Here is a 26,821-nt window from a genome sequence, read left to right as displayed (position 1 = left end):
GGCAGCAGAGAGAAATCACACTCAGGGCTTTGGATGGAGACAAGTACACATTATAGAAGGTTGTGCTTTTTTCATATTTATTGTGTGAGGTTTACAATCACTTTAAGGACTTTTCAACGCAGAGCAGTGTCTGCTGTGATCAGGGAATTCACAATGGTAACAGCAAGCTTACCAAAAAATTCCGCCGGTGCCGCAAAAATGGCGGCAAAATGCTGCAACGTGGATGAGAAGGCCTAATGAGGCCTTTCTGAGTCAAACACACCCCCACAGAAATACACAGGCCCACATATCCCACAGTCCACTGGTGGGAAAATTAGCTCCCCCACAGGTCCACCCCGGCAGCAATAGAACAGCAGAGGGAAATATGACAGGGAGCAGAAAAGGGAGGACCCCCGAACCCCAGCAAAGCTCAGCCGTACTGACCCGCCGAAGCGGGAAGGACTGTACTTACCCGTCAATGCGAAGACCCACTGACGCATTCCTGAAAGGCATACACTGTGTAGGAGTAGCTGTCGGTCCAGTGCACTGTGAGTGAGACAACACTAAAGCCCAGTCATATGTGGACCCAGGAGCCATGGGGTATGTCATGGCAGACCCAGCCTGTTTGCAAATGTGTGCTCACGCTCGCTGGCCGGACTGAGGTGACTACAAGGATCTATATACCCAGCCTGTCTCTCAGCCGACAGTTGATGGAAGATTCTTCAAAAAGAAAATACAACAAAAATAAACATTTCCTCAGGGCGCTGGGCCCAAAGGGAGCAGTACGTCCTTCTCCTTTGCTAGGCAGAAAGAAACTGAGGCTGCATGCTGCAGGGAGGAGGGTTATGTCTGGAGGGACCACCCCTGGGCGGGGCTGTTCAATTCTGTTAAAGTAACATGTATTTAAATATCTAACATGTTTTTGCCTAGTCCTCTCCTGTGAACAGGAACGTAACCCACTTGTCAAGATTTAAGGAGATGTGTCCTTGGGGGCGTGGCCGGGATGGTGGACTGAGCAGTCGTGTGTGTTGTGAGCTCTGCTGGAGAAGAATCCGATTTTCCTATCCGTACTTGGACAAACTGCAAATCCGAGGACCCTACTGCTCTTGAATGCCTTTTAAATACTCCGGTGGCCCCAACCAGGGGAAGAAGCTGAGGTTCCCCTAGGGAGTGGACGTTGCTACAAGCCCGGTGCCTAGTCAGCAGCCTCTGCCGGCGCGCTTTCACAACATGGCATCGCAGACTGACCACGAGGCCGGACCTGAGGTCTCCCCACCAGGCATCCTAGAGGTGATGGCGGCTGTTACTAATTGTCAAGCCGCAGTATCGACCTGCCCAACCGCCCTCACCTCCAAGATAGAAGCCGCTAAACTAGACGTGGGGCTGCTGAGACAAGATATTGTCAAGATCTGATCCCGGGTGACAGTGGCTGAGCAGCGTGTGGGGGATGTGGAAGACTCTGTGGCGGACCACGCGACTTCCATCCGAGCTCTACAAACTAAGGTGCAGGCTCTTGAATATCACGCGGAGGACGCCGAGAACCGGAGCAGGTGGAATAATATCCGTATTGTCGGCCTGCCAGAGGGGGTGGAGGGTTGCGACCCGACGGTGTCAACGGAGGAGCTGTTACGCTCCTTACTGCCTGTAGCCCAGCTCTCGCCATACTTCACCGTCGAGAGGGCCCACCGATTACCGCCGAGGTCTGGCCCAGAAGAAGCACACCCCCTTGTACGCTGATTCTCCGGCTATTAAACTTCTGTGACGAGATTTTAAGAGCGGCTCGGGTGGCAGGGGACATCCAATACCGCAATGTCCGCTTGATGATGTTTCCGGACTACACCATTGAGACCCAGAAGCAACTGAGATCCTTCGATGTGGTCAAGGCTGCTCTTCGACGCAAGGGAATCCGGTACAGCATCCTGTTTCCGGCCAAGCTGTGTGTGGTGGACGGGGAAACGGTGAGGATCTTCACCTGTCCCAAGGATGCCAGTGCATGGCTTGAGGCGCTGCCGCCGTAATACCCTGCGGCTATCTCTGGATTCAGCCTACTTCTGCATCTTCTGCCTCTTGGCAGTTCGGCCTAGGATGGAGGTATGTTACCCTGTTCTGTTGGTTTTCTACCTGAAGCTGCAACACCTGGTTGGGCCTTGACTTTGGCTGCAACTTTTATGCCAGGTTCCTGTACATTACCCAGAAAAATATATGCACGTTCCTTTAATGCAGTGGTTTTCTGACTGCTTATGACAGGAAAAACTCTGTTTTCTACCTGGGTAAATGACTCGGTTATGCCCTACCATGTATACCAGGCTGTCTGAAAAGGACTTATTTTTCTGAACCCTCCAGCATCTCTGATTTTTGAGCTATCCCTATTGACTGTTGTAGGTTTTCCCCCCTTTTTTTTCTTGTTTTTTATGCCAAGATACGATTTTTTCATTTTTCCTTGGACCCTTTTGGCTTTCTGTGGCCTTTTGTGGTAGTTCCATGCCGCCATGTTGGAGGAGTCCTAATTAAGCACCACATCTCTAATTTGAGATAACTGTATTGGACCATGTTATGGGATCCATGTGCTGCAAGCTGCTCTGGGGGGCACGGGTGGGGGGGGGGGGGTGGTGTTGGATGGCCGTTGCCGTCTGTTTTCAGTTTGGCTTGTTTGTTATATGCTTTCCTAGGTACAAGGTTGGTCTATATTTTTTTTCTATGCTCGCACATCCTGGGTACACTTTCTCGTGTGTACTAGGCCCTTTCTGATGTCCGGGTGCTGCGCCTTCCATGCACTATGGCGTACGGGGTGCGGTGGAATGCGGGCTACCTTGCGCGGGGAGGTGGGCTCTGGGTGGAGGTTGCCTATCCTACTGTTATCTCTGTTAACTGACTATGGCTAATTTGACAATATTGTCCTGGAATGTGAGTGGTATTAAGCAATCGCTAGTGTTCAACTATTGGAGGAATCACAATCCCCAGATCTGTATCCTTCAGGAGACCCACCTGGTGGCTGTGCGGGTCTTGGGTCTGAAGAGGGCCTGGGTCGGCGCCCACTACCATGCTTCCTACTCCTCATATGCAAGGGGGGGTGGTAATCCTGGTGCACAAGTCTCTTTCCTTTCAGCTGCTGGCAGTGAAGACGGACCCGGGAGGGAAATATGTCATGTTGCACGCAGTGATTTCGGGTATCCCCTATGTCATTGTGGAGGTGTGCTTACCTCCCCCAGCTGATGTTACCTGCTTACATACTTTGATGCAAGATGCCACACAGTATGGGGTGGATAAGGTTTTGCTTGTGGGGGACTTAAACCTGGTGATGTCCGAGGAGCGGGACAGGCTGAAACAGAGAGTCTCTGCCCCATCCGGCTTGTCTCACTGGGCGGAGGCGTTCCACCTGACGGATCTCTGGCATAATTTCCACCCCTCGGAGGCCCAATTCACATGTCTCTCGGACTATATCTCGGATAGGCTTGGCGTTTGCCTCACCTGCTCTCTTAGGCCTAGTACACACGAGAGGATTTATCCGCGGATACGATCCACCGGACCGTATCCGCGGATAAATCCTCTCGAAGATTTCCAGGGATTTGGATCCGATGGAGTGTACTCACCATCGGATCGAAATCCGCGCCGAAATCCCCTCGCGATGACGTGTCGCGCCGTTGCCGCGATGATGACGCGGCGACGTGCGCGACGCTGTCATAAAAGGAATTCCACGCATGCGTCCAATCATTACGACGCATGCGGGGGATCCCTTCGGACGGATCGATCCGGTGAGTCTGTACAGACCACCGGATCGATCCGCGGGAGCCAATTCAAGCGGATAGATTTGTAGACATGTCTACAAATTTTTATCTGCTGGAATTGGGAAATTTCCGCGGATAAATATCTGCAGGAATGTACACACCATAGAATCTATCCGCTGAAACCGATCCGCTGAGATTTTTCAGCGGATGGATTCTATCGTGTGTACGGGGCCTTACAGGCGGTGGTGTCTGTCGAGATTCTTTCTCGTGGTATCTCGGACCATGCCCCAATTAAGGTGGAGGTCCGAGCGGCCCCCGATTGATGGTCCAGGGCTGTGGCGTCTGTCCAGGTATTAGATAATGGACTGGGAGATCCAGGAACATCTCCCTGGAGCTATTTATGACTTTTGGTTAACTCATGAGGGCACCTCTGGGCCGTTGGTGCTGTGGGATGCTTTTAAAACCTGGTTGCGGGCGGAATACATCTCCAGAATAGCAGCACAGAAAGGGGAGTTAGGGTGGGCCCTTAGTTGGAGGAGCAGGCCGATGAGAAGGAGCGGGAATATGTCCTGAATCAAAATCCAACTACTTATGAGGCATGGCAACACACTGCGGGACTTGTCTCTGATCAGGATTGATATTACTAAGAAGTCATTACTAGACAAGGCACAGAGGGGGTTTGAATATGGTGACAAAAATGGTAAGCTGTTGGCCTGGCTGGCCAAAGGGCAGTTCGCAACAACATATGTGGGTAGGATAAATGACTATGAGGGCCGACCCTTAACCACCCCTGTGGAGATCAGTGACAGGTTTTACCAGTTCTATCAAGCACTTTATGCCTCTAGGGCAACGTACAGTACCGCCGACCTGACTACTTATATAGATCGGTTACAGCACCCAGTCCATTTTGGCCGTCAGGCTGACTTCCGTTATTGAAGATCTGGTTCACCAGGACTAAATGGGATTCATGCCGGGGAAGTGCACGGACATTAACATTCACAGGCTGTTCCTAAATTTGGGCGCATCCCATGATAACGGGCGCACCAGGGTCATTGCTTCACTCGATGCGGAGAAAGCATTTGACTTCGTGAAGTGGGGATATATGTGGGAAGTTCTTAAACGGTTCGGTTTTGGCCCCAAATTCCTGCACTGGATGGGCATGCTCTATAAGTCGCCCAGAGCCAGACTCCGTACCAATGGCTCCCTTTCTGGGACTTTTCTTCTCCAGAGGGGCACCAGTCAGGGCTGTCCACTGTCATCCAGCTTATTTGCTCTGGCTCTTGAGCCATTGACAATACATATTTGTGAGTTCTCCGCTGTTAGGGGACTCCGAGTTGGCTCCCTGGAGGAGAAAATATTACTGTATGCAGATGATACCTTACTGTACCTGCAGGACGCTGAATCATCGTTGCAGGCCGCCCTGATGGGTTTGGACACTTCTCTGGGGTCAGGATAAATTGGTCAAAGTCAGTGGTGTTTTTGTTGGATCCTCTGGGCCCGAGGGGTGGGGTAGAGGAATTTAAATACTTGGGTATTGTGGTGTCGAAAGACCTTGGAGACTTTCGGCGCCTCAACCTACAACCCATAGTATCGAAACTTAAAGATCAGTGCACTAGATGGCGGGACCTGCCTCTTAATCTTCTGGGCCGTATCAACGTGCTAAAAATGCTCTACCTGCCCAAGTTAACTTATGTATTTTGTAACTGTCCCGTTTGTCTCCCGGCCTCCTTGTTCAGGGAACTGGATAGCTGTATTGGTGCTTTTCTCTGGAGGGGTGCTAACCCTAGGCTGGCCAGGTCAACCCTACAGCTCCCAGTGAGCGGTGCAGGTCTTGCCTCGCCCAACTTGAAGGTGTACTTCTGGGCAGCTGTGCTAGTCTCCGTAAGTTGGTGGTTTGAGCAATCCAGGTCCAATGCGGCCACATGCCTAGAGGCGGCCATTTTGGGCTCCCTACGGGAGCTGGACAATTTGGTATATAGGGGCGCTGCGGCATACCCCTCTCTCCCATCCCTTACTAAAGTGACCTTGAAGGTATGGGGGGTGGCTAGGAAGAGATTTGTCTATAGTCTTTGCTACTCACCCTTCTGTCCGTTGTGGGGGAACCCCACACTGCCACACTTCAGGATGTTACCTGACCCGCACCTCTGGGCCCGATTCAGGATCAAGACTCTTCAGGATATTATGCCCTGGGGTTGCTTCTGCCATTTAGTGATCTCTCTGCTAGGTTTGGACTCCCGGAGAGATGTTATTTAGGTACTACCAGTTGAGGCATGCGGCAAGGGCACAATTCCCTCTCCTCCTAAGACTGAAAGCTGATGCTATTGAGGCACTTTTAGCACAGGAGACCCTTAAAAAAAAAAAAACTCTCTCTACGCTGTACTTAGCCCACCTGAGGTTAGACTCGCCTAGGACTGGGAGAGGTAGTGGGCTGACATCCCTAGCTTGGACAGTGAGGACTGCTTCGAGACTGGTTCTAGGCTGATGATCTCCTCTAGGGACAAGCTCATGCATGCCAAATTTGTACACCGGGTTTATTTATACACATGTTTTGGACCTGTCCCTCCCTGGCTGGGTACTGGGCTGCAGTTTTTGAAAGTATTAATGCCCGCCTGCAGCTGTCTCTCTCACCATCGCCTGAACTGGCCCTGCTGGGCATTCAGGATGATGAGCAGCGGCCTTGTTACACTAAGCTGCTTATTTCCTATGTCCTATTTTAAGCTAGGAAGGAGATTTTGCTCAGGTGGTTATCCCCCTCTTCTCCCACGGTTGAATTGTGGGACTCCTCCATAAACACTGTGTTACCCCTTTACAAGCTTACCTATATTAACAGGGGCTGTCCCCAAAAATTTGATCGTCTCTGGCTGCCTTGGACTGAACAACTGTAAGTCTTTGGTGCGGATGGGTACGGTGATCTCTGGCCGGGGCCCGAATTGGGAGGGGGGGGCAGCCACCCCCCACTCCGTAGCATTATGGGATTTCTCAGGATGAGACGAGATCCTGAGTAATTACATACCTTTGTCTTTGTTTTTCTACTCTGCCCAATGTACTGTACTTAAATATTGTTTTCCTTGTTTTTTATTTTATTTTCCTGATGCTTATGTATCCAATTCCACTGATTTGTGATCGAATATATTAATGCCTGCCTTATGAGATGACATGTTTTTTCCTATAAAGACTAACCTTGTTGTTAAAAAAAAAGGATGATAAGAGAAACACCTCCTTTTTATCAGTGGCGTCACTAGGGTTGGTGTCACCTGGTGCGGTAAAATATGGTGTCACCCCCCCCCCCCCCAAAATAACAGTTTCCAAATATTTTTTACCCTACTGTTTGCTCTATGTTCTCCTTTCTTCCCCTTGTCTCTCTCTCCCTATCCATCTTTCTTGTTCGTTCTATCCCTTCTTCTGTCTCTCCATTTTTCTTTGTCCCCTCCCCCCACCTCTCTTTCTCCAGGACCGGAATTCACATCTCAGGAGCCTATAGGCCAGGGGCGTACCTAGAGCATTTGGCATCCGGGGCGGATCCAATATCTAGCCCCCCCCCTACGTTAAAATGTAAAAACACCCCACTGTGCCCCCTGCATCCTTCAATATCTTTTTGTTACTACTGTGTACCCCCTCTCCACAACTGCACCTCTGGACCACTTTACATTGCACAGCATCCTGCATCACTGGACCCCTTTACATTACACAGCCCCCTGCATCACTGGACCCCTTTACATTACACAGCCCCCTGCATCACTGGACCCCTTTAAAATTACACAGCACCCTGCATCACTGGACCCCTTTACATCTCACAGCCCCCTTCACCTCTGGACCCTTTTACATTACACAGCACCCTGCACCTCTGGGCCCCTTTACATTACACAGCACCCTGCACCTCTGGACCGCTTTACATTACACAGCCCCCTGCACCACTGGACCCCTTTACATCACATAGCCTCCTGCACCTCTGGACCCCTTTACATTACACAGCACCCTGCACCCCTGGACCCCTTTACATTACACAGCACCCTGCATCACTAGACCCCTTTACATTACACAGCCCCCTGCACCACTGGATCCCTTTACATCACATAGCCCCCTGCCCCTTTGGACCCCTTTACATTACACAGCACCCTGCATCACTGGACCCCTTTACATTACACAGCACCCTGCATCACTGGACCCCTTTACATCTCATAGCACCCTGCATCTCTGGACCCTTTTACATTACACAGCACCCTGCATCACTGCACCCCTTTTACATTACACAGCCGCCTGCACCTCTTTACATCACATAGCCCCCTGCACCTCTGGACCCTTTTACACTACACAGCCCTCTGCACCCCTTTACATTACACAGCACCCTGCACCCCTTTACATTACACAGCACCCTGCACCTCTGGACCCCTTTACATTACACAGCACCCTGCATCACTAGACCCCTTTACATTACACAGCCCCCTGCACCCCTTTACATCACATAGCCCCCTGCACCTCTGGACCCCTTTACATTACACAGCACCCTGCACCTCTTTACATTACACAGCCCCCTGCATCACTGGACCCCTTTAAAATTACACAGTACCCTGCATCACTGGACCCCTTTACATTATACAGCACCCTGCATCACTGGCCCCCTTTACATCTCATAGCCCCCTGCACCTCTGGACCCTTTTACATTACACAGCACCCTGCATCACTGCACCCATTTACATTACACAGCCGCCTGCACCTCTGGATGTTACACAGACCCCCTTCAGTGCAGACACCCCCCTCAGTGCAACCCCCCCTTTGTGAAAACCCCCTCAGTGCAAACACCCCCTTAGTACAAACCCCCCCCCTTTCAGTGAAATCCCCCCAGGTGCAAACAACCCCCCTCCCCATTCAGTACCTCAGATCATCGCAGCGCCACATGGACAGAAGGTCCCCTCCCCCTCTGTACACACAAACAGAGAGGAGGGGGCTGTGCCTGTGTGCCGAGCACCGCTAACAGCCAGTGGCTGTGAGAGGAGGGGATGGATGGTGCTGCGGTGTCACCCCGCAACCCCCCTCCCCCGCCGCGGTGCTCCGATTCCGCGGCGCTCATCGCTGCAGTCACGGGGGGGAGGCGACCCCCCCCCCACGTCAGCAACGCCTCTGCTTTTTATATACAGCTATATAGATCAGGCCAAAATGAAAGACAAATGAGGGACAGAGGGACATTGTTCCAAATCAGGGACAGTCCCTAGAAATCAGGGACAGTTGGGAGCTATTGTACCCAAATGACCTTTCTTTTTCTAAACGCTGGTTCACCAATTCTGCATCTGCCTATTCACTAAGTAAACATACACTTTTCTGCGTAATCATCAAAGTCCCTAAAATGCCGAATGTGTGCTTATTACAAGGGTCAAGAATCCTTCCGTAGCCTGGTTAATGTTTACGACGCTAACTTAAGAACAACGTCTCGTGATCTCCATGTTTTCAAGGTTCTGTGTGTAGGCGCAGGCATTAGCAGTCCTAAAACTAGAGAGATCCAAGTAGAAAGTATTTGGCGCTCAACTACTTTCGCCTTACATGCCGGTTAATTGGGACGGCCAACAGATGGGAACAGTGACGGAAGGGCGTGAGGGACAAACAACTAGCTGGTGGAAGAAAATCGGATGTTAGTGTAGTGGGAGCTTTAAAAAATAGACGGAACGTGTAGTTTTTATTTGTAATATTCTATCGCTGGCGGTTCTCTGTCCCTGTACGACACTATGCATATGCAGAAATGTCTGCTGGAGTAAGGTTGTCGATTCTCGCTGTCGTTTTGCTGTCGATACGGTTTACTCGCACTTCGCTCTGTGGGATAGGTGGATGTTCTCCAGGACCACCTGTGGTTCTTGGTAAGTTCTCAGTGGGATTTGTCTGGGTGGGGAAATATCTTTCCTGTAGTCAGAGGATGCACATTTCTCTCTTTCATTGACAAAGTAGATGGAAATCCACACCCTCCTGCTGAATCATTTTGCTCTGTGCTGTTCCTTCATACATCATGGGCAGAGATTTCCATGTGCGCGCTATATGAATTTGGGTTGCTTTTGTGAGGAGACAACTTATGTCCTCCATTTCAGTTATCGTTCATTGAGGTTGTAGAAGCAATTATTTGTCAGCTTTTGATTAGCCATTAAGGATCGGAAGTCATGTGACCAATCCCAAGATTTGTCTGCTGCTAGAGAGGACAGGGCCGCCATCAGGAATTATGGGGCCCCTTTACACTTCAGGCATGGGCCCTCCTGGGGGATATTTTTTTTTAAAAAGGGGGATTGCTATATATATATATATATATATTACACACACACACGCACATTTTTTTTTTTTTTTTTTTTTATAAAAATAAATTACAAAAAATGGGGGGGTTGCCATCCGGGACCTCTGGGCCCTTTAATAAAATAAACATTTATAAAAAATGTAAATAAAAATTAAAAAAAGGGGGTTGCCATCCAGGGCCCTGGGGACCTCTGGGCCGTTTAATAAAAAAAAAAAATATATATATATATATATATATATATATATATATATATATATATATATATATATATATATATATATATATATATATATATATATATATACACAAAAATAAACATTTATTAAAAAAAGGAGGCGTTTGCCACATGGGGACCTCTGAAAAAAACGGGGGTTGCTATCCGGGGCCCTGGGGACCTCTGGGCCCTTTAACCACTTAAGCCCCGGACCAAAATGCAGGTAAAGGACCAGGCCCCTTTTTGCGATTCGGCACTGCGTCGCTTTAACTGACAATTGCGCGGTCGTGCGACGTGGCTCCCAAACAAAATTAGCGTCCTTTTTTTCCCACAAATAGAGCTTTCTTTTGGTGGTATTTGATCACCTCTGCGGTTTTTATTTGTTTGTGCTATAAACAAAAATAGAGTGACAATTTTGAAAAAAATGCAATATTTTTTACTTTTTGCTATAATAAATATCCCCCAAAAATATATAACAATTTTTTTTTTCCTCAGTTTAGGCCGATACGTATTCTTCTACATATTTTTCGTAAAAAAAATCGCAATAAGCGTTTATCCCCTAAAATAGGGGATAGTTTTATTGCATTTTTATTAATTAATTTATTTATTTTTTTACTACTAATGGCGGCGATCAGTGATTTTTTTCGTGACTGCGACATTATGGCGGACACTTCGGACAATTTTGACACATTTTTGGGACCATTGTCATTTTCACAGCAAAAAAACAGAAAATTGTACCATACTTACCGTAATTTTCTTTTCCTGGTGCCTATCCATGGCAGCATACCTGTGACAAGCTCCGCCTTGGCTCCTCCCTCAGGACTAGTGAATATTATAAAAGAGTTGGTTAGCACCGCCCCCACATTCTGCGTAATATAGAATACCGAGGGTGGGATTGTATGCTGCCATGGATAGGCACCAGGAAAACAAAATTACGGTAAGTATGGTACAATTTTCTGTTTTCCTGGTGCCTCCATGGCAGCATACCTGTGACAAAATAACTAGCTGAGATGGGTGGGATGATGCTTAGAAGTTTTATTTAAAGAAATTAATAATTAGAGAAAGCAACGGTTGATTTGATTGCCTGTCTGCCAAACTCTACCGAAGAGAGAGCTCCTGGGTCTACCCGGTAATGTTTCAGAAACGTATGTTGGGACGACCAAGTCGCTGCCCTGCAAATAGTTTTGATTGACACATTCGCTATTGCCACCCAGGAGGCAGAAACTGCCCTAGCGGAGTGCACCCCGACCATCAAAGGGGGCCCAGACCTCTCGCCCTGCACACCTTGTGGATGAGTTTAACGATTCATGAAGCAATTGTTCTTGCTGATGCTTCCTTGCCTTTGTTCTTCCCCCAGGGGATTATGAATGACCTGTTGGAGTCCTTGAAGGACGCTGTGGCCTGGAGACAGAGGCGTTGCTAGGGGGGTGCGGGCCGCCCCGGGTGACACCCACTAGAGGGGTGACACCATCCCGATTTTAAATTTTTTTTTTTTTTTTTTTTTTTTTTTTTTTTTTAGCTGACGTGGGGGGGGGGGGGACGAGTGGCTCCCCCCCCCCGCGACTGCAGCGATGATCGCTGCGGAATTGGAGCGCCGCGGGACAAGAGGAGGGGGGGTTGCGGGGTGACACCGCAGCACCATCCATTCCCTCCTCTCACAGCCACGGGCTGTTAGCGGTGGTCGGCACACAGGCACAGCCCACTCTTCTCTGTTTGTGTGTACAGAGGGGGAGGGGCCGAGGGGACCTTCTGTCCATGTGCCGTGGCGCTGCATGCGATGATCTGAGGTACTGAATGGGGAGGGGGGGTGTTTGCACCTGGGGGGATTTCACTGAAGGGGTGGGGGGGGGTGTTTGCACTGAGGGGGTTTTCACTAAGGGGGGTTTGCACTGAGGGGGGGGGTTTGTACTAAGGGGGGGGTGTTTGCACTGGGGGTCTGCACTGAGGGGGGTGTCTGCACTGAGGGGGGTTGTCTGCACTGAAGGGGGGTCTGTGTAACATGCAGGGGTCCAGAGGTGCAGGTGGCTGTGTAATGTAAAAGGGGTGCAATGATGCAGGGTGCTGTGTAATGTAAAGGGGTGCAGAGGGCTGTGTAGTGTAAAAGGGTCCAGAGGTGCAGGGGGCTATGTGATGTAAAGGGGTGCAGAGGTGCAGGCGGCTGTGTAATGTAAAAGGGGTCCAGTGATGCAGGGTGCTGTGTAATTTTAAAGGGGTCCAGTGATGCAGGGGGCTGTGTAATGTAAAGAGGTCCAGAGGTGCAGGGTGCTGTGTAATGTAAAAGGGTCCAGAGGTGAAGGGGGCTGTGAGATGTAAAGGGGTCCAGTGATACAGGGTGCGGTGTAATTTTAAAGGGGTCCAGTGATGCAGGGTACTGTGTAATGTAAAGGGGTCCAGTGATGCAGGGGGCTGTGTAATGTAAAGGGGTCCAGTGATGCAGGGTGCTGTGTAATGTAAAGGGGTCCAGTGATGCAGGGTGCTGTGTAATGTAAAGGGGTCCAGTGATGCAGGGTGCTGTGTAATGTAAGGGGGTCCAGAGGTGCAGGGTGCTGTGTAATGTAAAGGGGTCCAGTGATGCAGGGTGCTGTGTAATGTAGAGGTCCAGAGGTGCAGGGTGCTGTGTAATGTAAAGGGGTCCAGTGATGCAGGGTGCTGTGTAATGTGCAGGGTGCTGTGTAATGTAAAGGGGTGCAGTGATGCAGGGTACTGTGTAATTTTAAAGGGGTCCAGTGATGCAGGGGGCTGTGTAATGTAAAGAGGTGCAGAGTGCTGTGTAATGTAAAATGGTCCAGAGGTGAAGGGGGCTGTGATATGTAAAGGGGTCCAGTGATGCAGGGTGCTGTGTAATTTTAAAGGGGTCCAGTGATGCAGGGTGCTGTGTAATTTTAAAGGGGTCCAGTGATCCAGGGTACTGTGTAATTTTAAAGGGGTCCAGTGATGCAGGGTACTGTGTAATTTTAAAGGGGTCCAGTGATGCAGGGGGCTGTGTAATGTAAAGGGGTCCAGAGGTGCAGTTGTGGAGAGGGGTACACAGTAGTAACAAAAAGATATTGAAGGATGCAGAGGTTTGCAGGGGGCACAGTGGGGTGTTTTTACCTTTTTAACGTGGGGGGTGCCAGATATTGGATCCGCCCCGGGTGCCAAATGCTCTAGGTACGCCCCTGCCTGGAGATAGCATCTCAAGGTGGAGGCAATGTTTAGTTTGTGCAGAGAACCTGAGTCCTGTACTAAAAAACGCTGGGAGTGCCCAGGGTTCCGACATGTTTAAAGATGATGCGACTTGGGGATAAATCCTTGTGTTGTTCTGAATTCTACTCTGTCAGGGTAGAATATGATATGATTATCATCTGCTCCTAAAGCTTGGAGCTCTGAAACACGTTTGCCAGAGGTTACGGCTACCAAGAAGGATAGCTTCAAGGTTAGATTCCAAAGAGATACCAAGTCCGAAGGAGCAAAAGGAGGGCTGGCTAAGGACGATAGCAAGGTCTCAGGTGGGGAAAAGACTGTTTTGTTGGCGGTCGGATCTTTCTGACGGCTTTAAAGAAATGGATTATTAATGAATGTTCGGCCCACCTCTTACTGGTTGCCCCTGAAACTGCTGCTACCTGTACTTTTAACGTACTCAGAGCCAGGGCTGTGGAGTCGGTAGATAAATGTTCCGACTCCTCAGTTTTATGTACTTCCGACTCCGACTCCTTGAGGGAAAGAAACGCAACCTACCACAGGACTACTGGCTGGGAAGCCAACAGTCTACTGTATTGCACAGTCTAAGTAAAAGACAAACACAATGAAAACAAAGTTTTTTTATTCTAAAACATGATTTTCCTAGGAGAATCCCATAGTCATGTTTAAAGTTTAAGCTAACAATCGGAGTTTACAAGTTTTTATAGCCTTAGCTAAATGACAGCAGTTTTTCCAATGGTTTACAGCTTCAGTCTTGAACTATTGGCCCTCCATTCCCTTCACTTATACAAGTGTCTCACTCTCTAGTCCTGCAAAAAACATATTTATTTAATCCCTTATCAGTGAGAGGCTAGGTTACACATGGACATGGCTGCATTCCCTGTAAAAGCAGAACACAACACTATGGAAAGTATAAGTATTGCAGCTCCTAATTGTGCGTTGCGTGCCATATAGTGAAGCACATGAAAAGCATGCTTCTTCACGGTCACTTAACGTGTTCGTTTTGCGGTTACGTGAGGCACTGCATGCATTGGTCTTTATTCTTACAGTAGAGAAGTCATTAATTATAACTTTTTGTGAATTGGGACATTTAAACTTGCTTTTTTTTTTTTATTCCAATCTAAATTTAGTAGGAGTCGGAGTCGGTGCATTGTTTGCCGACTCCGACTCCAGGTACCCAAAATTTCCCCCGACTCCTCGACTCCGACTCCACAGCCCTGCTCAGAGCAAGACCTATGTTCAGGCCTGTCTTCAGAAATTCAAGAATTTTGCGAGGATGATGGAGAATCTGGATTGCAGCTTCTGCCGATCATGAAGACCCTGAACTTGTTCCACACCCTATCGTATATATTGTTGGTGGATGGCTTTCTAGCTCTGAGAAGGGTTGCAATAACCTTGTTTGAACAACTTGGGATTCGAACCTTTGCCTTTCAGCAGCCAGATATAAAGGTTCAGCCTGCCTGGATCTGGATGGGTGTGAAATCCCTGTGACAGGAGGAAGGGTATCAGCAGAACTTTGACCGGAGGATGTGTACTTGGGTACATTGCCATAGGAAACCAAGGACGTCTTGGCCAGTATGGTATAACCGTTATTACTGTGGTTTCTATCATGATCCTCGCTAGGAGTTTTGGGATGAGGCCGCGGAGGGAAGGCATAGGCCAGACTGCAAGCCCAGGGAGCCGAGAGAGCATCTACTGCTTCCGCCTGGGGATGCGGGAGCCTCGAGATGAACCTTGGAAGTTTGGTATTGCATGCTGTCGCATATAAGTCCAGCTCGGGGAGTCCCCACTGGTTCACTATCCAGTTGAAAATTCTTGGGTGCAGAGACCATTTGTTGGCATCTACGAACTTGCGAGATAGGAGGTTGGCTCTTGAATTGAGATGACCGGGCAGATAGACTGCCCTTAGGTCCTTTAGATTTCTTTCCGCCCAAAGGATTGTGGGTTCCACCTCCCTCAGTAGGGACCTGCTGTGCGCCCTTGTCGGTGTGTATATAAGATACAGCGGCTCTGTTGTCCATCCGTAGAAGAACTGGTTTCCCTGTGATCTCGAATTCTAGGGCTAGTAATGCATGGTAGGCTGCCTGGATCTCCAAGATATTTGAGACCAGGCCTATCGCGTGAAAGGACCATCTCCCCTGCACTGAGATTTGATTGCAGTGTGCTTCCCAGCCTGCCGAACTGGCATCGGTGGTAATTGTGATCCAATTGACATGCCCCAACGGACGTGACTTCATCAGCGTGTGCTTCTTCATCCACAAACGAAGATTTCTGAGCATCAGGGTCGTCGGGCGTATGGGTTGAGATGGATATCGTTTGTTCCACTGTCTCAAGAATTCCAGTTGGAAATACCTCAAATGCCAATGGGCCCAAGGGACCATGGGGATACATGACGACATCCGGCCTGTCAGGCTCAGACCGTTCGAAGCGGTCAGATAGGGTCTCGCACTGACGCTCTTCATCTGCCGAATAATGGATGTCACCTTCTGAGGCGGAAGGGATACTGTACCATGCTCTGTTTTGAACAGTGCGTCCAGATAAATCATTTCCTGGGTTGCAGAAAGGTGACTCTTCTCCTGGTCTACCTTCCATCCAAATTCTACTAGTGTTGTCAGAAGAGCTTCCCTGTGTTCCACTAACTGGGCTGGATCCTTCGCTAGAAGAAGAAGAAGACCGTCCAGGTAATGGTATACCTGAAGCCCTCGCTCCCTTAGAGGGGCTATGGTGGCAATCAGGGTCTTTGCGAAGGTTCTCAGCGATAGGCCGAACAGGAGACTGTGAAATTGAAGATGTACCTGGCCTACTGCAAACCTCAACTATTTTGGAAAGGAGGGAGTATAGGTATATGCAGGTAAGCATCCTGTAAGTCTATTGATAGTATCCAGTCCATGGGTTGGATTACCCTAGTGATTGTTTGTAGCGACTCCATCTTGAGTCTGTCTAGGAAGATGTAGCGATTTGGCCTTTTCAGGCCTATGACAGGTCTCCAACCCCTGTTCCTTTTGGGAACCAGAAACAGGGTGGAGTAAAAAACGGAAAATCTCTTTGATGGAGGTACGGGAACTACCGCCTGCTGTTCTTGTAAAGAGAGAAGATACTGCTGTAGTGCCTCTGCTTTTTTGAGGGGACTTTGACACCCTCGTTGGAGAGAAAAGTCTTTGGGTGGTTTGTCTAGAAACGTCCAAAGTGCCCGTAATTGACAGTGGAAATTATCCAAGGATCCTTGCACTTTTGCTCCCAGATCTTTGAGAAGTGTTGGAGCCTGGCTCCCACAGGGATCGCTTGGGATGGCTCGGAGTCAGAATGACTTGGCAGGATCCTGTGGAGCAGGCCCGGTTGCCTGTCTATGGTTCTGAGGAATGTAGACTGCGTGCTTCTCCAGTTTTGTCTAAAGCCTTTTTGCAAAAGATTTGAAGCGCCTGGGTCGCCTGTCTTGGGGTAACAGGCCCGACTTCCCGCCAGTGACGCGAGAGATGGCTTTATCTAATTCCTCCCCAAACAGAGTTTTCCCATCAAACGGTATTTTGCACTAACTCTGTTTAGATTCAAATATCCGCCGACCATGTTTTAGCCACAAGGCCCATTTGGCCATTACTGAGTGGAGCATTGACCTTGCGGAGCATCGAAATGGAGTTGATAGCGGCCTCCCCAATGAAGTCTGCTGAGAGTTTTAACTCATCTAAGGCTTTGATAATGTCCATTTTAGGGATATCCTATTGGATTGCCGCCTCTATATTTTCCGTCCATACGCATTGTGCGTTGGATACTGATGTCAGTGCTATCGCAGGTTTACAGGCATTGCCCGCCATCTGGTAAGCTTTCTTTAGGTCAAGATCCATTCTTCTGTCGAGCGGATCTTTGAGCAAAGTTGAGTCTTCCATGGGCAGTGTAGCGTTCTTTGCTAACGTCACCACGGCTGCATCCACTACTCAAGTGAGTGACGGCGCTTTTTGGCCGACGACTTCCTGCCAGTCCTATGGTCTCCCCGCCTGGAAGACCTATCTCTGCTAGGACTTGAGTCAGAGGCTTCATGTCGCCTTGAGGTCTTCTTAGACGTCTTCTGGCGTACAGGACTGTAATACATACGAGTATCAGCCTTAGCGCACTTTTTTTTTTTTTTTTATCGAGCATAAACTTACCTGGACGTAGGTCCTTACCTTAAGTGTAGAGTAGGATCTTGTATGGGTGGCAATGGCTCATATTCAGCGGCTTAGCAGAGGAAGCAGCTAAGGAAAGGAATAAGAAAGGGTTAACAGTCATGCTCCAACCTAGATAAACGGACCACCTCTCCGTGATCGTTGTTGTTGTGTGTTTTTTTTTTTTTTTTTTTACTAAATGGAACAAAAAAGAGCGTGTGTGTGTGTAATAAATAAATAAATATATATATATATATATATATATATTTAATTTGTGTGCCCCTTTGCGCATGAGCAAATGAACAATTTTATTAATTATATATGGTTTTAAAACATTACACTTCTTTTTTTTTTTTTTTTTCTGAAAGACACAGGTATCTTCCCCGCAGCCTTCAGTAAAAGGGAATATTCCTGGGCAGCCTCAGCCATCCCACTGAGGCAGCCAGGAAGATAAAGGGGAACTAGGTGGAAGAGGAATGCTTCCTCCTTAACAATTGAAGAAATGGCAAAAAAACGCCATCTCGCCCTCTTCCAAGATGGCCGCCGCGGCCTCCGCACCTATCGCGCATGCGCGACCCGGCAGCCCTAGGACCCGGAAGTCCTGGCCGTCGGTGCATGCGCAGAACTCGGCAAAGGACGCCGCAAGTAAATAAAAAAAGCTGGGGTGAGTGCGCGCGATCCCTAAGGGGGCGAGGGGACACAGGGAAGTAAGGAATGAGGAATGAGGGGCCATAAAAATGAGAGAGAGAAAAAAGAAAAGAAACAAAGCCTAAGAAAACAGGGGGAAAGCAATAAGCGCGTTTTAGCTGCCCAAGAGAAGGGACCGCATCCGGGAGAGGCTTGAACCCGGATTGACGCTGCCGAATGCAGAAGGTAGGACGTTCCACCAGAATTCACTGCCATGAGGTATGCGGGAAAAAAAGGAGAATGTGGGGGCGGTGCTAACCAACTCTTTTATAATATTCCCTAGTCCTGAGGGAGGAGCCAAGGCGGAGCTTGTCACAGGTATGCTGCCATGGAGGCACCAGGAAATGCATTTAAAATGCATTGTTTATTGTGGAAATGACAGTTGCCGTTTGGGAGTTAACCACAGGGGGCGCTGAAGGGGTTATGTTTCACCTAGTGTGTGTTTACAACTGTAGGGGGGTGTGGCTCTAGGAGTGACGTCCTTGATTGTGTCTCCCTATAAAGGGGATGACACGATCGATGCAGCTGCCACAGTGAAGCACGGGGAAGCCGTGTTTACACGCGGCTCTCCCCGTTCTTCAGTTCCGGGGACCGATCGCGGGACCCCAGCGGCGATCAGGTCCCGGCTCGGTAGATGTACAGGACGTGCCGGTACGTCCATCTGCCCAGCCGTGCCATTCTGCCGACGTATATGTACAGGCAGCGGTCCTTAAGTGGTTAATAAAATATATATATATATATATATATATATATATATATATATATATATATATATATAATATATATATATATAATTTAGCCTTGCGAAAGTATTCGGCCCCCTTGAACTTTGCGACCTTTTGCCACATTTCAGGCTTTAAACATACATAAAGATATAAAACTTTTTTTTTTTTTTTGAAGAATCAACAAGTGGGACACAATCATGAAGTGGAACAAAATTTATTGGATATTTCAAACTTTTTTAACAAATAAAAAACTGAAAAATTGGGCGTGCAAAATTATTCAGCCCCCTTAACCACTTGCCGACCGCCACATGTATATGTACGTCCACAGAATGGCACCTACAGGCAAGATGGGCGTACAGGTACGTCCCCGCCGTTCCGCGGGTCGGGGGTCCGATCGGGACCCCCCCCCCGCTACATGCGGCGGTCGGATTCCCGCGGGGAGCGATCCGGGACGACGGCGCGGCTATTCGTTTATAGCCGCTCCATCGCGATCGCTCCCCGGAGCTGAAGAACGGGGAGAGCCGTATGTAAACACGACTTCCCCGTGCTTCACTGTGGCGGCTGCATCGATCGAGTGATCCCTTTTATAGGGAGACTCGATCGATGATGTCAGTCCTACAGCCACACCCCCCTACAGTTGTAAACACACACTAGGTGAACCCTAACTCCTACAGCGCCCCCTGTGGTTAACTCCCAAACTGCAACTGTCATTTTCAATAAACAATGCAATTTAAATGCATTTTTTGCTGTGAAAATGACAATGGTCCCAAAAATGTGTCAAAATTGTCTGAAGTGTCCGCCATAATGTCGCAGTCACGAAAAAAATCGCTGATCGCCGCCAATTAGTAGTAAAAAAAAAAAAAAATAATAAAAATGCAATAAAACTATCCCCTATTTTGTAAACGCTATAAATTTTTCGCAAACCAATCGATAAACGATTATTGCGATATTTTTTTTTTTTTTTACCAAAAATAGGTAGAAGAATACGTATCGGCCTAAACTGAGGGGGAAAAAAAATTATATATGTTTTTGGGGGATATTTATTATAGCAAAAAGTAAAAAATATTGAATTTTTTTCAAAATTGTCGCTCTATTTTTGTTTATAGCGCAAAAAATAAAAACCGCAGAGGTGATCAAATACCACCAAAAGAAAGCTCTATTTGTGGGGAAAAAAGGACGCCAATTTTGTTTGGGAGCCACGTCGCACGACCGCGCAATTGTCTGTTAAAGCGACGCAGTGCCGAATCGCAAAACCTGGCCTGGGCATTTAGCAACAAAATGGTCCGGGGCTTAAGTGGTTAAAGCGGAGTTCCAACCACAATTAGCATTTTTTAAATGTATGTCCTTTCATTCTGCGTTTTTATAATATAAATCCGGTCACTTACTATTTTACAATCTGCCGCCGATCCGCATAGATATTCAAAAAATATAGTTTATAAAACTATGTCTACACCGTTGTCATTTTGCTTGCGGGAATTGTGAAGCCTACAAGCACTTACTTCCTGGAAGTCTTGGATGGGGAGTGATAATTGGACAGCGCACTGCATCCTGGGAAATTATGACACACATTTCCCAGGAGCATTAGAGGGAGATGATGTCAGAATCATAGGTGATTTCAAAGGCAGATTTTGTGGGACCGCATAGCAACGGGCATTTCCAGATGAGTAAAAAACTTTTTTTTTTTTTTTTTCTTTTTTTAGGTCTAATGAGCACAATAATGAAAAACAAATTTGGGATGGAAACTCCACTTTAAGTTAATACTTTGTAGCGCCACCTTTTGCTGCGATTTACAGCTGTAAGTCACTTGGGGTATGTCTCTATCAGTTTTGCACATCGAGAGACTGACATTTTTGCCCATTTCTCCTTGCAAAACAGCTCGAGCTCAGTGAGGTTGGATGGAGAGCGTTTGTGGACAGCAGTTTTCAGTTCTTTCCACAGATTCTCGATTGGATTCAGGTCTGGTTTTTGACTTGGCCATTTTAACACCTGGATATGTTTATTTGTGAACCATTCCATTGTAGATTTTGCTTTATGTTTTGGATCATTGTCTTGTTGGAAGACAAATCTCCGTCCCAGTCTCAGGTCTTTTGCAGACTCCATCAGGTTTTCTTCCAGAATGGTCCTGTATTTGGCTCCATCCATCTTTCCTGTCCCTGCTGAAGAAAAGCAGGCCCAAACCAAGATGCTGCCACCACCATGTTTGACAGTGGGGATGGTGTGTTCAGGGTGATGAGCTGTGTTGCTTTTACGCCAAACATAACGTTTTGCATTGTTGCCAAAAAGTTTGATTTTGGTTTCATCTCACCAGAGCACCTTCTTCCACATGTTTGGTGTGTCACCCAGGTGGCTTGTGGCAAACTTTAAATTACACTTTTTTATGGATATCTTTAAGAAATGTCTTTCTTCTTGCCACTCTTCCATATAGGCCAGATTTGTGCAGTATACGACTGATTGTTGTCCTATGGACAGAGTCTCCCACCTCGGCTGTAGATCACTGCAGTTCATCCAGAGCAGGGGTGGGCAATTATTTTTTCGATGGGGCCACATGAGAAACTAAAAATATTTTGGAGGGCCGGGCCAAAAGGCTAAACTCAATACTGCATAAAATCAATTGTATTTCTTTATAAAAAGCAGTAAATATCATTGTTGGAAAACTGGGGTACAGAGGCTGGGGACATGGCACAGGAGGGGGACAGAGGCTGGGGACATGGCACAGGAGGGGGACAGAGGCTGGGGACATGGCACAGGAGGGGGACAGAGGCTGGGGACATGGCACAGGAGGGGGACAGAGGCTGGGGACATGGCACAGGAGGGGGACAGAGGCTGGGGACATGACACAGGAGGGGGACAGACGCTGGGGACATGACACAGGAGGGGGACAGACGCTGGGGACATGACACAGGAGGGGGACAGAGGCTGGGGACAGGCAGCCACTGTTTAATCAATAACAATTGATTAAACAGTGGCTGCATGTGATGGCACAGTGGCTGCATGTGATGGCACAGTGACTGCATGTGATGGCACAGTGGTTGCGTTTGATGGGCACAGTGGCGACAATTGATGGCACAGTGGCTGCGTGTGATGGGCACAGTGGCAACAATTGATGGCACAGTGACTGCGTGTGTTGGCACAGTGGCTGCATGTGATGGCACAGTGGCTGCGTTTGATGGGCACAGTGGCTGCGTTTGATGGGCACAGTGGCTGCGTGTGATTGGCACAGTGGCTGCGTTTGATGGGCAGAGTGGCTGCGTGTTATTGGCACAGTGGCTGCGTGTGATTGGCACAGTGGCTGCATTTGATGGGCACAGTGGCTGCGTGTGATTGGCACAGTGGCTGCGTGTGATTGGCACAGTGGCTGCATGTGATTGGCACAGTGGCTGCATGTGATTGGCACAGTGGCTGCATGTGATTGGCACAGTGGCTGCATGTGATTGGCACATTGGCTGTGTTTGGGAACAGTGGCAACAATTGATTGCACAGTGGCTGCGTGTGATTGGCACAGTGGCTGCGTTTGATGGGCAGTGGCTGCGTTTGATGGGCAGTGGCTGCGTTTGATGGGCAGTGGCTGCGTTTGATGGGCAGTGGCTGCGTGTGATTGGCACAGTGGCTGCGTGTGATTGGCACAGTGGCTGCGTGTGATTGGCACAGTGGCTGCGTGTGATTGGCACAGTGGCTGCGTGTGATTGGCACAGTGGCTGCGTGTGATTGGCACAGTGGCTGCGTGTGATTGGCACAGTGGCGACAATTTATGGTGGCACAAGTGGCTGCATGTGTTGGCACAAGTGGCTGCATGTGTTGGCACAAGTGGCTGCGTGTGATGGGCACAGTGACCCCTCCCGGCCCTGCCTACTGTTATCACCGCGGCGGGGAACATAACAGACAGCGTTCGTTTGAACAGCTGTTTTCCCCGCTGCGCATAGACACTCCCCCTTGGACGGATCTGTCCAATCGCGAGCAAGGGGGAGTCATAGACACTCCCCCTTGCTCGCGATTGGACAGATCCGTCCAAGGGGGAGTGTCTATGCGCGGGGAACATAACAGACAGCGTTCGTTTGAACAGCTGTTTTCCCCGCTGCGCATAGACACTCCCCCTTGGACGGATCTGTCCAATCGCGAGCAAGGGGGAGTGTCTATGTGACTCCCCCTTGCTCGCGATTGGACAGATCCGTCCAAGGGGGAGTGTCTATGCGCGGCGGGGAAAACAGCTGTTCAAACGAACGCTGTCTGTTATGTTCCCCGCCGCGGTGATAACAGTAGGCTGCGGCGGCGGGGGTGGGCCGGATTAAAAGGTCCGCCGGGCCGTATACGGCCCGCGGGCCGTAGTTTGCCCAGGTCTGATCCAGAGTGATCATGGGCCTCTTGACTGCATCTCTGATCAGTCTTCTCCTTGTATGAGCTGAAAGTTTAGAGGGACGGCCAGGTCTTCGTAGATTTGCAGTGGTCTGATACTCCTTTGATTTCAATATTATCGCTTGCACAGTGCTCCTTGGGATGTTTAAAGCTTGGGAAATCTTTTTGTATCCAAATCCGGCTTTAAACTTCTCCACAACAGTATCTTGGACCTGCCTGGTGTGTTCCTTGTTCTTCATGATGCTCTCTGCGCTTTAAACGGACCTCTGAGACTATTACAGACTATTGGATTCTATTTATTATCATTAGTCATTTAGGTCAACATTGGATCATTTAGAGATCCTCACTGAAGTTTTTTTTTTTTTTTAACCTCTTGACCACCGCCCCATGTCAAAAAGACGCCCTCTTTTTAAAGATGGATATCTCGTTAACGGCAGCAGCTGCTGCCACAACCGAGATATCCATCTCTTCAGTGGCCGGTCCTGTACACAAAAACGGCGGTCTCCGCGGCGAGATTGCCGTTATCGGTGTGTTTACTCTGATATATGAATGTATAAATTTTAATAGACCTAAATGATGTCGCTACAAAACATGATAAAAAGTAATCTATATACAGATATAGTTTTAGATGTGGTGGGACTAATTATTTGAACAGTGATGCACAAAAAGGGGGTATGATGTGCAAAGGTCAGACATACAAACAGGACAATGACATACATACAACAAATATAGACAGACAGTCCGGACGTGACATGTCACCGCTGTTGTGGTTCACAATAGGGAATAATGAGCCCACATGAATTTAAAGAAAAAATGCTAATCAAAATATAGGTGAACAAACAACAGAGGTGACACTGTGGGGAGGGGGGAGCAGGCTGCTGAGGTCATGGGAAACAAAACTATTACCACCAGATATATATCACAATAGAAACTTGTAAATAAATCAAAATGGAAGAGCCCATCCGATGTGGTGAATTATGCCCTATATTGATGATTACAAGTCCCAAATAAAGATATTATCAGTGGAAAAATCGTGGTAATAAGATGTGTGGCTACACAAAATGTTTTTTCACTTTAATGAATAGGATGCATTAAGGTGAAAAAAGATTTACCTTTACAACTCCTTTTAACCTGCCTGGCGGTGTTCCCGAGACTGACTCGGGGTTAGATTTTCCTGCTACGATCGGTAACCCCGAGTCAGACTCGGGCTTGCCTCGCTAGATCCACAGGCACTTTTTACTTACCTTGTCCCTGGATCCAGCGATGCCACCGCGCTGTGTGAGCGAGCGGGACCTCGCTCGATTCACATAGTGCCTCCGTGTGACGCCGATCTCCGTTCCCTGCGACGTTACGACGCACGGGGACGGAGAACGGCGCCAAATTCAAAAACGTAAACAAACACCTTACATACAGTATACTGTAATCTTATAGATTACAGTACTGTATGTAAAAAAAACACACCCCCCCTGTCCCTAGTGGTCTGTCCTGTGTCATGCATGTCATTTTATATAATAAAAACGTTTCTTTCTCCCTGCAAACTGTAGATTGTCCATAGCAACCAAAAGTGTCCCTTTATGTCAAAAATAGTTTTAGATCAGCTAAAAAACAGCGATAATAAATTATAATCACTTGCAGAATTGTGCGATAGCGATTTGTGGGGAAATTCGTCATAAAAAAAAAAAAATGACAGCAACAATTCTGCAACTGAGCAAATTTCAGTGATTTTAATTTGATTACATTATTGAATAATTTGTATTATAATTATATTATTATTTTTTATAATTATTTATAATTATTTATTATATTATAATTTATAATTTTGTTTTTAAAAAAATGTCATACCCGGGATGCCTATTAGAATCTTGTTTGGTCAGATTTAAGTGAGTTATTTCTAAAAATTACAGACCTACAATATAAAACGCCAAATTTCCTTGCAAATAATGGTACCGCTTTCAGCATGTTTTTTCTGAAAGAATCATACCGCCAGGGAGGTTAATGAAGGTACAATATTTAGCAACTCATATGATTGACAATTAAAAGAGGCACATCTAAGTATGTAGGCATCCAGGGTGAAGCTGTCCATATAGACCATCCTCCACGCTGCCGGCTGCAATCATGATCGGGAAGACTACTCTGCAGTGGAGCGATTTGAAATCAAGGCGCACAGCATGGAAGGGATGATGTCGACGGGGTGCGGAGGATGGTCTACGTCAGGCATGTCCAATGTCCAGACTGCCTGGTTGTTTGGACATATATATCTTTTGTGGACCCTGATGATCTCCCAGCACCGGGGCCACAAAGATGTATATGCCTTGGAGGACAGGGAGGAGGCGGGACAAGCACTGTACACACTCAGGAGAATTTCCTGTTTACGGCCAGCCTCTGTAATAGGAAGTCTCGTCTCCGGCACTGCCATTGGACGACTGTTCTGTCCATCAAAGGAGGCAGGACTTTCTATTAAAAAGGCCGCCGTGTAAACAAGAAATGTTCCTGTAGATAATCTTTGGCGCTCGTGAGTGCATTCCTGGCAATGGTGAGGCTACATTCATGGCAATGGTGGATCTGTAGATGGGCACCTGTGAGGCTACAGATGGGCACTGACCCTTATTTTGCTTCACAGTTCTTTTATTTAAAATGGGGAAAAAAAATTAAAATCAGAAACTTCCCTCTTAAAGCGAAGGTGCATGTTATACGCCAATAAATACGGTATATCCAAATAATACGTCCAGGCTCATCTCTTTACTCACACACAGCCACAAAGGCAAGATAATTCTTGTTGGGCAGTGTATTAGTGCTCGAACGAACACACTTAGACCAAATTTTTATGGTTCAAAGAATGTCAGGCAAAATGGTCGGCCCTCATGCATTTTCACTGTATCAAATCTGGCCCTCTTTGAAAAAAGTTTGGACAGTTTTACTCCATATGTCTGCATACTTGGATGTTCCTCTTTTAATCGTCAACCATGTGAGTTGCTAAATGTTGTACCGTCATTAACCACTTTACCCCCCGGACCTTTAGGCAGCTAAATGCCCAGGCCAGATTTTGCGATTCGGCACTGCGTCGCTTTAACAGACAATTGCGCGGTCGTGCGACGTGGCTCCCAAACAAAATTGGCGTCCTTTTTTCCCCACAAATAGAGCTTTCTTTTGGTGGTATTTGATCACCTCTGCGGTTTGAATTTTTTGCGCTATAAACAAAAATAGAGCGACAATTTTGAAAAAAATTCAATATTTTTTACTTTTTGCTATAATATCCCCCAAAAACATATATAAAATTATTTTTTTCCTCAGTTTAGGCCGATACGTATTCTTCCTATTTTTGGTAAAAAAAATCGCAATAAGCCTTTATCGATTGGTTTGCGCAAAATTTATAGCGTTTACAAAATAGGGGATAGTTGTATTTTTTTTTTTTTTTACTACTAATTGCGGCAATCAGCTATTTTTTTCGTGACTGCGACATTATGGCGGACACTTCGGACAATTTTGACACATTTTTGGGACCATTGTCATTTTCACAGCAAAAATTGCATTTAAATTGCATTGTTAATTGTGAAAAT

General features: G+C 47.7%; 1 protein-coding gene across 1 annotated transcript in view; it reads left to right on the top strand.

Moving 5' to 3' along the window:
* Positions 1-9,185: 9,185 nt before the first annotated feature.
* The window catches only part of PLA2G15 (phospholipase A2 group XV), a 553,772-nt gene continuing 536,136 nt past the window's right edge, over positions 9,186-26,821 (top strand). The window contains 1 exon segment of the mRNA XM_040328765.1: positions 9,186-9,550. Within this exon segment, the coding sequence (XP_040184699.1) occupies positions 9,436-9,550 (115 nt within the window). The 5' untranslated portion in view covers positions 9,186-9,435.

Source organism: Rana temporaria, chromosome 11 (genome assembly GCF_905171775.1).
Source record: "Rana temporaria chromosome 11, aRanTem1.1, whole genome shotgun sequence".
In the NCBI taxonomy this organism is placed as follows: domain Eukaryota; kingdom Metazoa; phylum Chordata; class Amphibia; order Anura; family Ranidae; genus Rana; species Rana temporaria.
Note: the sequence above shows the minus strand (reverse complement) of the source record. Positions and strands in the feature narration are given on the sequence as shown.